We start from the raw sequence: 12,826 nt of genomic DNA, 5'->3' as shown, positions 1-12,826 counted from the left end.
AAGTGTAAAGTATATTCTATTTAAAATTATGTAAATATTGAGACCATTGCAAAAATTAAAATTATATCTTCTATGACATCTCCTTTAGTTATGTGGACTATTTTTCAAAACTTTTTGCTCCAACTTTCACCACTATGAATTATTTACACTCCAAGAAATAGTGCCATCTTTAGGAAATATTTTTTAAAAGATTTATTATTTTAAGGACAAGTTGGGAGAGGAGAGAAAAAGGGAGACAAAGAGAGACCGAGAAATATCTTACATCTACTGGGTTGCTCTCTAAATGGCCCTGAGAATCAAGAAAAGGCCTGGAAAAAGCCAGCAGCCTGGAACTTCATCTGGGTTTCCTGTGTTAGTGCCAGGGGCCCCAGAACTTGGACCATCTTCTGCTGCTTTCCCAGGTGCATTATCAGGGTGCTGGATCGGAAAGGGAACAGCTGAAACTAAAACCACTGCTCATATTGAATGTTGGCATTGCAGGCAGTGGTCAAACGCACTGAACCACAATGCCAACTCCTAGGAAATACTTTTGCCTATCTTTTGAAATATTAAAATATGAAGCTTATTTTTTATTGACACACCTTTGTTTTTTGCATTTTTGAAAGTTTTATTTACAATTTTGCTTTTTAAACAATATAGATTTATATGTTTTGATTTATGGCACAAAATCCAACTCTAACTTTCTCCATGTGATTTAGTTGTTTCCATTTTATTCATTGATTATCTAATCCTCTACCTCAGTAACTCTATATCTACATTTTTAATACACAGTTCTCCTTTTTTTTTTCTTTCAGTTCTCTGTTGTGCTTTATTACAAGTCAGTTGAATAGAAAATAAAATTGAGAGGAAGAAAGAGTAGATAAGAAAATTGAGCAAGGCACATAACAAAGCTTAAACCATGACAATATCAAAACTTTCTAAACCCACAGTTGTATAAACCATATGTTGAGGGCTTGGGGACAGAGATCCAAAGCTTATCTTCTTTGAAAGATGTTTTCCAAGTAAGGCTCATGAGAAAAGGCAGGCAAATGACCGACATGTGAAGTACTGTGAGCCACAGACATGATGCAGCTAGGAGGGCCTGCAGGTGTTGGGTTCACAGGAGTGCTGCAGTGTGAGTTGAAAGTTAATCCTTTGTTTTTCTTCTTAGGATATGTATGATGAACTGGTTATGACTATCGGCTCCCGGCGGAGTGGCCTAAATCAAAATCTTGTATTCAAGAGTCAGTATGAGAGGGCCTTGCAGGATCTGGCTGACCTGCTTGAAACTGGACGAGAGAAGATGGCAGGGGACCAGAAAATCATGGTGTCTTCCAAAGAGGAAGTCCAGCAACTACTTGACAAACACAAGGTACAAAATGAAAGGAGAAAGAAGTGTGTAACGGCATATGCTCAAATCGTGATATATATTTGCTAAGACCTTGTAGTCTATATCATTTGTGAGTTTCTCTTCTGTATTTCAGTTTTTAAAAATAAGCAATACATATGTGTTCCAACCCAATGATTTTTTTCTTCTTACTTTCTCATGATTATTAGACAAGCTTCTCCCTTACATGAGCTATGATCAAGGGTAAGCTCAGAGCTCTTACACAGAACCCTGCTTCCTACCCTGTGCCTGCTTATCAGTGAATGAAAGGTGCTCTCATGCCACAAGTTTCTTGACCAAGAACTTCTAACTCTGCTCAGGGAATGCGGAGTCCCCCATTCAGACTAGAGATTGGGCTCATGTTTGTGAATGCTCTTTTGCTAGTTTGTTTAAATTTTTTTAGATTGTCTGACCTTTAAGTACGTGCTCTTAGTTTTTTCCTGAGGACATCGGGTTGCTATACAATGCAAAATGCACTGGGGATGCCTGAGAAGGTTGCATGTGTGTGAGTTGTGGCCAAACTCAGGGAGGAAACGTGGATGCTACTCTGTCGTACAGGAATGCCTGTTCCTTCTCTCTGACTGTCTCGTCCCTCTCTCTCTCTCTCTCACATGCACTCACATGTACAACACACACACACACATTCTCTAGCACTTGCATATTAGCAAAGATTATGAAAAGTTTGCCAATACAAAAATCTAGTCTCCTACACTGTAAGAGTTTCTTACAAGAAAGTAAAAAAGTCCCACTAGGAATGAAATGGTTAGCACAGTCTACATTAGGAAACTCTCTAGTGGATATCATGGTGAGTGTTGTATGTGGAGGCGGGAGGTGAGAGAGAATTTTGCTTCTAGCTATTTTTTCCCCCCACAGACTTTTGTCTAGAATTTATAATTTATTGAGTTTCTCATTAAGCTTTGAAAGCATCACTTTTAAATTCACAGCTGTTTCTTCTCAAATATGGCCATAACCATAAAAGATCAGTTTGAGTTATCCTGGAGGGAACAGTAGGATCAATGAATATAAATAAAAGGAAAATAAAGCTCAGTCGAGGTACTCTGAAAGGAGTAGGTTGCTGTTGTACAGAAATGCCTGCTGCCCAGGAGAAGTGCCAAGTCTGCCATCAGGGCAGAAAGCCTTGTGAAAGAAATTTCAGGTTTCGTTGAAAGTTAAACTAGAAGACCTCCGAGGTCGTTGAAACTTCAAGATTCTGTGATAAGATGATTGCCAATTTAAAATAATGACTCTCAATTCTGTTGACCGGTCCATTTCTTGGGAGAGAGCATTCTGCAGTATGTAGGTGGAACAGCACAGATCTAACCACTTAGTTCAAGTTCAAACCCCAACTCTGCCAAGATTAACTGTGTAGTTTTAGCAAACCACAGACATGGTGGTTTGTTCTCATTGATCAAAGAAGAAACAAAGCCACCTGTCTCAGAGCATGTAGGGTGGCTTCGAGGTTGCCATGGTAATGCATAGGTATAATAGGGAGATTTTAAGAAGTATCAACCAACGTGTGTCAAGGAATACCTGGAAATAAATAATAAGCATGGCAGACACTCCGGTCAGTCAGAAAATGGAACTAAAGCCCAGACGTGGAAGGAGACTCTTCCCTAAATGTCAATTGGAATTATCTTGAAGAGTGTGAGCACAGCCAAGATGGGGCAGTAGAAGCTAAGGCATTCAGATGGTGTGCTTGGGAGGCCCGGTATGAAGAAGTGACAGACCATGCGATAGAGGGTGAAGGCAGGAGGGTACAGGGGTAGGGTATTAAGAGCACATGGGAGGGTTTTCAGTAGCAGTGCTCAAATAGACAGATTTCTTCAGGGCTCTCTGTTCCAGTGTGCAGCACCAGGTAGTTTCACTTGAAAGTAGAGACCAGAGAGGCTGATGAGAGCAGAGCCCATCTCAGCAGGTACCAGTGAGTGACAGAGCTAAGTGGAAGTAAACAGAGTGCAGTGGAAAAATATTGCTATGTGTATTGATGTGACATATCATCGCTTGCACCCAAAACAATTTTTATATGTACGAATCAATCACTGATCACTTTTACCTGAAAATTGCAGGAATATTTTCAGGGCTTGGAATCTCACATGATCTTGACCGAAACACTCTTCAGAAAGATCATCAGCTTTGCGGTCCCAAAGGAAAGACAGTTGCACACGGACCTGATGGCCCAGGCGTCTGCTGTGTTGAAGCAGGCTCACAAGAAGGGTGTGGAGCTGGAGTACATTCTAGAGGTGAGTCTGGATGTCGGAGCTTCCCTGCTGCCGCCTCCCCACGGCAGAGCAAACCTGTGTGGCAATCTGTGTTTGCTGTGCCTGGGAACTGGCCAAGCTCTCTGGGTCAAGTCACTATATTCATGTTGTATTTTCTGTTTGTTTTTGGCTATATGCTGCCCCATACTATAAGATAACTGGGTGAAGCCTGACTTTAGTCTGTGCATAGAGGTGTTTGGGACCTTCAGAGTGTTGGTTTAGCTTACAAGCCAAACAGAAAATGTAGAATATAGTTCAGTGTCTGTCCTGACTGCAGTGACTCCTGTGATAGTATCTTTCTCTGAAGTACAAGAGCCAAAGGGCAGACATCTGGGCCTGAGGCTTTGTTCTGCAGATGCAGGACATGAAAGATCCATTTGGCATGGGAACACTGGCTTGAGATCAGAACACATGGAGTCACATGGTCAGAGGCACTTGCAGTGGTCACCTTGCTCTTCTTTGCCACAGAGTTAACTGTGAAATTCCATTCTCATATTCAGTTAGTTTCTGCTATTCACTCATTCATTGCAAATGAGTCAAATATGGGTTTATTTCACATTTATCAAACAGACACCAGTTTTTTTTTCCCAGCTATTGGTGACACAGGATGCGTATTCTCTGGTCTCAGCAACTCATGCACTAGTGGGGCAACAGAGAGTAAAGAAATACAGCATGACAAGGCCTCCCCAAGAAGGGGGTGGTGTTCTGTATGCTAGAAGACAGGGAAATAGTCTACAACCCAAGCTGCACCAGGTGGTACAAAGTTGAAGCTACTTGAGTGTTATTTAGGACTGTTTTCACAATGCAGGGACAGATGTTAGTAGTAGAGCCAAAGCTGAAACTATTTGTGACTTAGACTATAGCGAGATAAGTTTGCAGGCCACTGCTCTAGAGTTGGACACACTGGGAGCAGAGTTCAACTTTAACACAAACGTATGCCCTTGGTCACGCAGCTGGTGCCCAGCGGTGACTGACTGGTCAACTGCAGATCCGCGGGAACTGCAGTCCTAGGACAGATCTTCCTGTTCTCGGGACCAGCTCCTTGACCTCACTTGCTCCTGCTTTCCCAGCCTCCCCTTTCCTGTGAAAGCTTTCAGGATTGTCTGTCTCACTTCTTCTCTTCCTCATGATTATGTGAGGGGATTTCAAAGCTTCATGAGAAATGCAATTACCGTTGTTTCGGAGGGAAGATTTTTAGAGTTTCTGCATGCACAGGTTCTGGGATTTTTGAAAACTTTATATACATGAATTTCATTTTTTTTTTGTTCCAAAATGAGTATCTTTTAGCTCCATTATCTATGAACATCTTTAAAGGTTTTTTTTTTTTTTTTATTGGAAAGGCAAAGTTGCCAAGAGAAAAGGAGAGTCGCAGAAAGATGTTTCTATCCACTGACTCACTGCCCTGCAATGGCCAGAACTGGGCTGCTCCAAAGCCAGGAGCCAAGAGTTCCTTCAGGGCTCCCCCCACCCCATGTGGATACAGAGGCTCATGGACTTAGGCTAGCCTCTGCTGCCTCCCCAGACCATAAGTAGGGAGCTGGATTGGAAGTGGAGCAGCTGGGACCAGTCCCCAGCACCACAAGTATAGGCTTAGCATGATACACCGCTGCATCAGCATTGAAGTACTATAACTTGTATTTATACTTGCCAAATATTTATCTCTGGGTCCAACATTATCAATGACTAGAGCAACTCTAGAATTCCAGTTAATTCCAGTTATAAAATTCTCCCATGTAATAGTGTTTGGAGCGAAATTTCTTTCTAATATTTGAAATCTTTGTGAGCATGGTTACTATTTGGCACTATATGTCAGGATAGGCATTCCATGTTTGTTATAATCTTGGAGACACTGTGTGAATCTGTCTTTTCTGAGGACGAGTCTGCAAGCAATATCTGCTAACGTACATGGTAAATTGGCAGCAGAGTCCGTAATCACACTGCTCTGTCTGGTTTCATGGCCTTGACTTTGTGTCTGTGAGTGAGGCTTGCCTGACAAATTGGGTGTAGTAATTTTTCAGACCCATCGATTTTACTTTTAGTTTTGGTTGTGCTATTATTTTGTATTTTGTATATACTTTCACTAGAATGCAAGCTTCATTAAATCAGGAGTTTTTCTTACTTTGTTTGATCTGCAGGCCTCCAACAGTGCCTGACCATAACTAGTAAACATGTTGGAAACCAAGCATAGGTTTCCGTGCTATTCCCTTTTTGCATTCCAGCTACATAGTCAAATGTACATACACATATTGAAAAACTTCTGAATCTTTCTTAAATTATTTGGAAAATATGTTAACTTTCTACAAGTTCCCCCCCCCCCAATTTTGTGTAATATAAAATGTGACTTATCTGTGTTTAGGAGTCAGTGATATGGTATTTTATACCCTTATGAAAATATCTATCCTATGTATTGACTTGGTAAAAGGTGTATTTAAAATTTTTATGTGCTGATGTAATGTTTCATTCACTTGCTATAAGAAAGGCAGATCATCCCACTGGAATTCTTATTGTGATTAAAAAAAAAATGAAGCTGTACATACAAGTGGCCAGGTCTGTGGCACATTGTTTAGCATAGCCCTCATTAGGAAGAAGCCAGTGATTATGGTCTCCATTTTAATGTCTGGTAGATGAGGATCAGAGAGGTTAAATAACTTTCCAGTGGTCACATAGCTCACCAGTTGCAGACACCAGTGCCCATTCGTGATGCTTTCAAGAGGTACTCGCTGATGCATTTCTTTAGAGCCGTCTTTTGCTTCCTCAGACAAGTCCAACACAAACTCCCCTGACTTGAAAGAGAACATATCAATTGCATTCTTTTGCCTTCTTGAGGATTTCTAGCTCATAGACGATGTTGTGTTGCTAGACATGGTCACATCTGGAGGCAGAACAGCAGACACTCAGCAAACAGCTGGAGGTGGTGGAGAGCAGCCTTCCGAGTGTGAGTCTGGCGGAGGAGAGAGAAGACAGGCTCCAGGACCGCATCATGCTCTACCAGGTCTGTGTTCAGGGACACCTTGGAGAAGCATGTCCCTGTATTTCCATTGAAAATTTCCCCCTTGCTAGAAGAATTTAAACTTGTAGTCAAATGAGCTGTTAAGTACTTTTAGTTTCCATTCAAGTTATTCATATTGTTGAAAGCTGATAATAATAGAAAAATGAAAATCTACATTAAACAATGTTCTTGGAGAAAATTCAGGCTCTACTAAACATTTTCTGTAGTTTATACTGTTGTCCTACTATTCGTGACAGTTTTAAAAGCATCTAAAGTTACTACCAAGAAATGACAGTCTATAACTAAATATGGATAAACGTAATATTTCTAGGAGTTTTTAATGCTACTTAGGTACAAAATGTTTATGTTTAAACCATAGAGTAATAATGAACATTGTAAGCATCATAAAAAAATGTAATTCTTAAATGAAGTTCTCTACCAACTTATAACCAGAGATCCTCAATTGTTTTAGCACTTAAAATCAAGCCTTAACGAACACCAGCCCAAATTATATCAAGTATTAGACGAGGGGAAACGACTTCTGATATCCATTAGCTGCTCTGATCTGGAAAGCCAGCTGAATCAACTCGGAGAGCGCTGGTTAAATAATACCAACAAACTATCCAAGGAGCTTCACAGACTGGAAACCATACTAAAACACTGGACCAGGTAACATGTGATGACTGGTTTGCATATTTTTATCTAAGATCTGCTGAACATTCATAATGCTAGTAGGAGTCAGGCTTGGAAAACATGAAACATCTAGAAGCTCATTACCAGATACGAAAAAGATGAACTAGAAATTCACTAGTTATATTCTTGTCTAGTCATAAAGCCATTGTTAAAAGTAAATGAGTAGACACATGCAGATAATGTACTTTGATTTTAGGCTGTCCTCCTCCATCACATGGTGACTATTGCTGGGATGGGGGTTGGAGGAAGGAAACCTTTGGAAGAAGACAAAGAAGAGGAATGGGAATTAGACAAGTTTCTTGGGGTGCATTGGGAAGTAGCCAAGGGTTACTTACTATGTGATGAAATCCTTTTTGTAGATTAACTTCATTGAAAAGAACTTTTGCTAATCATTATTTAGTATCTTCTAAGTAGTATCCATGTGAATGGGAGTAAAGATACCCTTTTTTTTTTTAAAAAAAAGATTTATTTATTTATTGGAAAGTGAGATATACAGAGAGGAGGAGAGACAGACAGGAAGATCTTCTGTCCGAAGATCTGTCCCAAGTGACCGCAACGGCCGATGCTATGCCGATCCAAAGCCAGGATCCAGGAACTTCTTCAGGGTATCCCACATGGGTGCAGGTTCCCAAAGCTTTGGGCCGTCCTCGACTGCTTTCCCAGGCCACAAGCAGGCAGCTGGATGGGAAGTGGAGCTGACGGGATTAGAACTGGTGCCCATATGGGATCCTGGCACATTCAAGGTGAGGATTTTAGCAGCTAGGCCATGGCGCCGGGCCCAAGATACCGTTTCGTTAATTCAGACATGGGAAACCTGAAACCCAGGGGACTGCCTTGATAAGGCATAGATGTTAGGAAAATGTTAGAATAGCAATCAAGTGTACTTCTTTTCTAAGTCTACTGTATCTAGTTGGAAAACAACATATGGTGGCCAAGAAAAAGCTCGGGATTATTTGTTTACCAAACTCATTAATATGCTTGCAGTTATCAACGGGAATCTGCAGATCTGAGTCGCTGGTTGCAGTTAGCAAGAGACAAGCTAGCGTTCTGGACTCAGCAGTCTGTAACTATCCCTCAGGAACTGGAGATGGTCCGAGATCATCTCAATTCTTTCCTGGTAAGTGTAAGAATCTCAACCATCTGATTCAGTCTCATTGTTTAAAGCATATGGATAAGGGCTGATTCATACACAGTATGAAGGAAATCAGCTATTAAAGTCTTAGTACTTTGTAAAGTAATGCTGATATCCAGATTAAGGACATGTGCCCAATTCTGCAAAATAATAAGGCTCAAGGACTCAACATTCTCTGTTTAATATAGTTTTTAAGTAGTCATTCCTCAATTGACTTCTATTTGACGTTGAGACATGGTTCTTCTGTGTTTCTCTTGAGTGCCCAACACCAGTCCAGACACAGTTGTCTCATTCACTGTTAAACCCAATGAAGGCTCTGCTGTTTCTCTTAGGAATTTTCTAAAGAAGTGGATGCCAAAGCTTCCCTGAAGTCTTCTGTGCTGAGCACCGGAAATCAACTGCTTCGGTTAAAGAAGGCGGACACAGCAGCGCTGCGCTCTGAGCTGTCTCACATTGACAGCCAGTGGACTGAGCTGTTGACAAACATCCCAGCTGTACAAGAAAAGCTCCATCAGGTAGAAAAATCAGGATTGGCCTACTTTAGACTCATTGATTTAAGCTATGTTAAGTGGAGAACCACGTTAACCAGTTTTTGCTCACATATTTACATCAGCTTTGTCCCAGAGATACGGTTTTTGTCTTTCTTCTATTTCATTACCTATAAAACATATGAACTATTTACAAAGCCCTGCTCAGATTGTATGTCATCCAAAGGCTTCTTAAACATGTGTGTGTGTGTGTGTTTAACAGCGTGCGTGTGCACGTGAGAGAGAATATTGAAGTCTAGCTGATATTTTTGAGACTTTGTCTTCTAATGGATGAAAATGTGAAAAAAAGGACATGGGTCTTGATGATGGATAATAATACATGTAAAAGATTTATCTCAAGTGAAAGAGAGCAAATGGCATTAAATGATTGTAAGTTATTGTGCAAAATAGACATCCCGCGTAATGGGTCTTTGCATGATTTCATCATTGTGTAAACAGCACCAAATGTATCTATACGAAAGAGAGCTTTAGAGTCATTCGGTGCTATAAATGTGTAAAACCACCATCAGTCATGATGTAAAACATGAGAATTCTCCTTGTGTTCTGGAATATCTACCAGTCACCTGAGTTTCCAGAACCTTCGATCTTTAGCTTATACCTGGCTTGGCATTACTGGCTGTGAGAGCTGTGCTTAATTATATGCCTTATTTCTCTGAATCAGCAATGATCTATTCTGCAAGGGCAGAAACAATTCAGTGTCTGTCTAAATGTATTTCAGCGCCATAAAGGAGGAATTCCATCTAAATATTTTCAATGATTGCTTTTCCCTCTCTAAAACGTTTTAAGTATATGCACAAAGGAGTGCTATACCAAGATTCAAAATTCTAAGTATATTTTAAAGGCTTAGAAAATTGGCTATGCCCTTAGGAATAACTATTAGAGTGCCAAAAATGCTAGAAAATGATAGCTTACCCAATGTAGTATTTTTCCTTTTTCTTTTAACATTCTTGAGTCATAATAGAGAATTTTACAAGAAAATCAATAAAATACATCTGCTTAGCAGTGTTTTGTAGTTTAAGTTTAAATTTTTCTTAAAGCTCATAAAACAGGCTGTAAAGTAAGAATGATATTTTCTTCTTGCTGGTGTTTTGATTAATTAATAAGTGTTTATACAGTGTTTATAGTATTGGATATCAAGTGCTTGAGTTTTAATTTCAAGCCTCTAATGGAGTTAAGATCTGAGCCTGCCATTAACAAGTGCTATCCCTGAGTCCCTTCACAGGAACTAATTTAGGGTTTTGAAGTGAACAGAAATCTGGATTCTGACACTTGTGATGTGTTTTGCCTCTAACTTGGACAGCTCCAGATGGACAAGCTGCCATCCCGTCATGCCATCTCTGAAGTAATGAGTTGGATTTCTCTCATGGAAAATGTGATTCAAAAAGATGAAGAAGAAATAAAAAATTGTATAGGTTACAAGGCAATTCATGAATATCTTCAGAAATACAAGGTAATTTCTAGAACCTTCGATGTTTTCCCCATTTTTTTTAGACTGCTTTATCTCAGTAGGACTCAGAAACTCAAATTAGGAAATCAGGCCTCTGTGTTCCATAAATGATGCCCACAAAGGCATTCTAAACCAAAAACAAACAAACAAACCAAAGCAACAAATACAGACATAGCCAAGTTCTGCAGTGTTAAGGATCATTTTGAAAACATTATTTCTTTAAAAGAATGATAAAAATAAAGACTGTAATATAAATATTTTACAGTGGGGGGGTTGTGTGAGTTGTCCAATTCTACATCTTCTACTTAGTATCTGCATGTCTTATATATCTCCATGTGATTACACGAACATGTGCAGACAACTGTGTAATGTGAAAGTGTGAAAGCAATGGAGTGTGTGAATAAGTGTTGTTGATCTTAAGATTATTTAAGATGTTTCAACTCCTGGGAAAATACCAAGACATTTGCATGCACCTCTCTTTCTTTTTTAGGGCTTTAAGATTGACATTAACTGTAAGCAGTTGACAGTTGATTTTGTGAACCAGTCTGTGCTGCAGATCAGCACTCAGGATGTGGAAAGTAAGCGGAGTGATAAAACTGATTTTGCAGAGCAACTGGGAGCGATGAATAAAAGTTGGCAAATATTGCAGGGTCTAGTAAGTGAGAAGGTAAGCCCGAGAGCTGCGGCTACCCCGTTTATGCATAAATGCTGCCAGACAGCATATTCCACATCCTAAACTTATTTCCACAGTAATATTTCTAGACTAGACACCAGAATTTCTCTGCCAGTACTGTTAGAGAGTGCATTACTCTATACTATGCTTAGTCCTATTAATTTGCATGTTCTTCTCTTCTTTATTGATGTAGTGATGTTTCCAATATAAATGATGCCTCTTAATTCCTTTACCTTTGTTTCCCATTAATATTTTCTTGTTTACCAGGTGTATGAATTAATTCACATTTTACCACATTTTTAAAATGATAGACCCAACTTTAGGAATTCTTAGTTTGGAGAAACCAATGGCTTGAATAATTAGCCTGTCCTTGATTTGACTTTAATATTAAAATTGCAAATTTCATTTGCTATCTTTGTTCAGATACAGCTGTTGGAAGGTTTATTGGAATCTTGGTCAGAATATGAGAATAATATACAGTGTCTACAAATTTGGTTTGAAACCCAAGAAAAGAGGCTGAAAGAGCAGCATCGAGTTGGGGATCATGCTTCAGTACAGAACTCACTGAAAGACTGTCAGGTAATTTGTCCGGTGGTTGTGTGCAGCATTGTACAGTTTCACAAGTGTACTAACTATTTTTAGGCTCAAGGATTGAGTTAGCTATATTGTAAGTAGATGGAGTTGTTAGCAGATTTCTCTAATTTCCTGAATATATAGAATTTTCTAACAAAGTTTATATGTTTTTGAAACTAAAAAATTTTACACTCGTAAGTGGAAAGACATGCTATGAATCCTATAATTATTAGCATTAATACAATTATCAGTATGTTAAGTATATTTGCCTGAATTCTCTGTTTATAGAGAGTTCAAGACAAATCCCAGATATTGTATCACTGTATTTGTTCATATGGCAGTGCACAACTTAGAAAACGTATTTTCTAAAACAACCATAGCATTATCATCACAAAATCTTTAACTATAATTTCATGACATTTTAAACTCAATATGTAATAATATTTTCTGTTTCTAAAATATATTTGCAATGGATTTTTAAATTATGAATGAGAACAGTTTCCACATTCCACTTTTGCTTGTTTAGAGTTCTTAAGGCCCTTTAATTTTTTTTTCAGTTATGTAAATTTTTGGTGAAGCTAGACTGTCTCCATGTTTGGGACTTGCCTGTGCACCCCTGTTAGATGTGACTTAATTGCTTTTTTCTCCATGCTGAGTCTCGTGTACATGGAAATAAGAACTTGAGGTCTAACTGAATTCCTCTCTACCTTAAAAAGTGAAGTCATTGCTGGAGAGAGATGGAGACAGAGACTTGAGGATAGAGAGATTTTTTTGTCTGCTCGTTCACTCCAAAAATGCCATACCACTCCGAAGCTATACTAGACTGAGGCTTAAGAGTCAGAAACCCTATTCAGTTTTCATCATAGCTAGCAGGAACTCATCTTTTGGAGCCATTGTTGCATCCTCGTGGGAGCGTTAGCAGGAAGATGGATTTAAAGCGGGGCCAGAACTCCATAGCAGAAACCTGGATGTAGGTGTCACAAGTGACAGCTTAACTTGGAAGAGATTACCTACTGCTTGTTCTTGTCAGGTGACCTCTGTTCTGTCACTTGGCTGCACACGCAAAGCTTGCCTGTCTCCCCTTGTTAGCGCTGACGATAGAAAGTTTGGAGTATGCACTTGTAGTTCAAATGTTTCTCAGTGACTT

At 39.5% G+C, this 12,826-nt stretch overlaps 1 protein-coding gene across 1 annotated transcript in view; it reads left to right on the top strand.

The window, feature by feature from the left end:
- SYNE1 (spectrin repeat containing nuclear envelope protein 1) overlaps positions 1 to 12,826 on the top strand; it is a 444,597-nt gene that overhangs the window by 341,312 nt on the left and 90,459 nt on the right. Inside the window, exons 107-115 of the mRNA XM_040965176.1 lie at positions 1,151 to 1,351; positions 3,433 to 3,606; positions 6,485 to 6,616; positions 7,086 to 7,282; positions 8,291 to 8,423; positions 8,771 to 8,953; positions 10,287 to 10,436; positions 10,924 to 11,100; positions 11,530 to 11,685. Of these exons, the coding sequence (XP_040821110.1) occupies positions 1,151 to 1,351; positions 3,433 to 3,606; positions 6,485 to 6,616; positions 7,086 to 7,282; positions 8,291 to 8,423; positions 8,771 to 8,953; positions 10,287 to 10,436; positions 10,924 to 11,100; positions 11,530 to 11,685 (1,503 nt within the window). The remainder of the gene's footprint in view (positions 1 to 1,150; positions 1,352 to 3,432; positions 3,607 to 6,484; positions 6,617 to 7,085; positions 7,283 to 8,290; positions 8,424 to 8,770; positions 8,954 to 10,286; positions 10,437 to 10,923; positions 11,101 to 11,529; positions 11,686 to 12,826) is intronic.

Source organism: Ochotona curzoniae, unplaced genomic scaffold, assembly GCF_017591425.1.
Source record: "Ochotona curzoniae isolate NIBS_2020 unplaced genomic scaffold, NIBS_Ocur_1.0 scaffold_3890, whole genome shotgun sequence".
Classification (NCBI taxonomy): Eukaryota; Metazoa; Chordata; class Mammalia; order Lagomorpha; family Ochotonidae; genus Ochotona; species Ochotona curzoniae.
The sequence above is the reverse complement of the archived record's forward strand: the minus strand, read 5'-3'. Positions and strand labels throughout refer to the sequence as shown.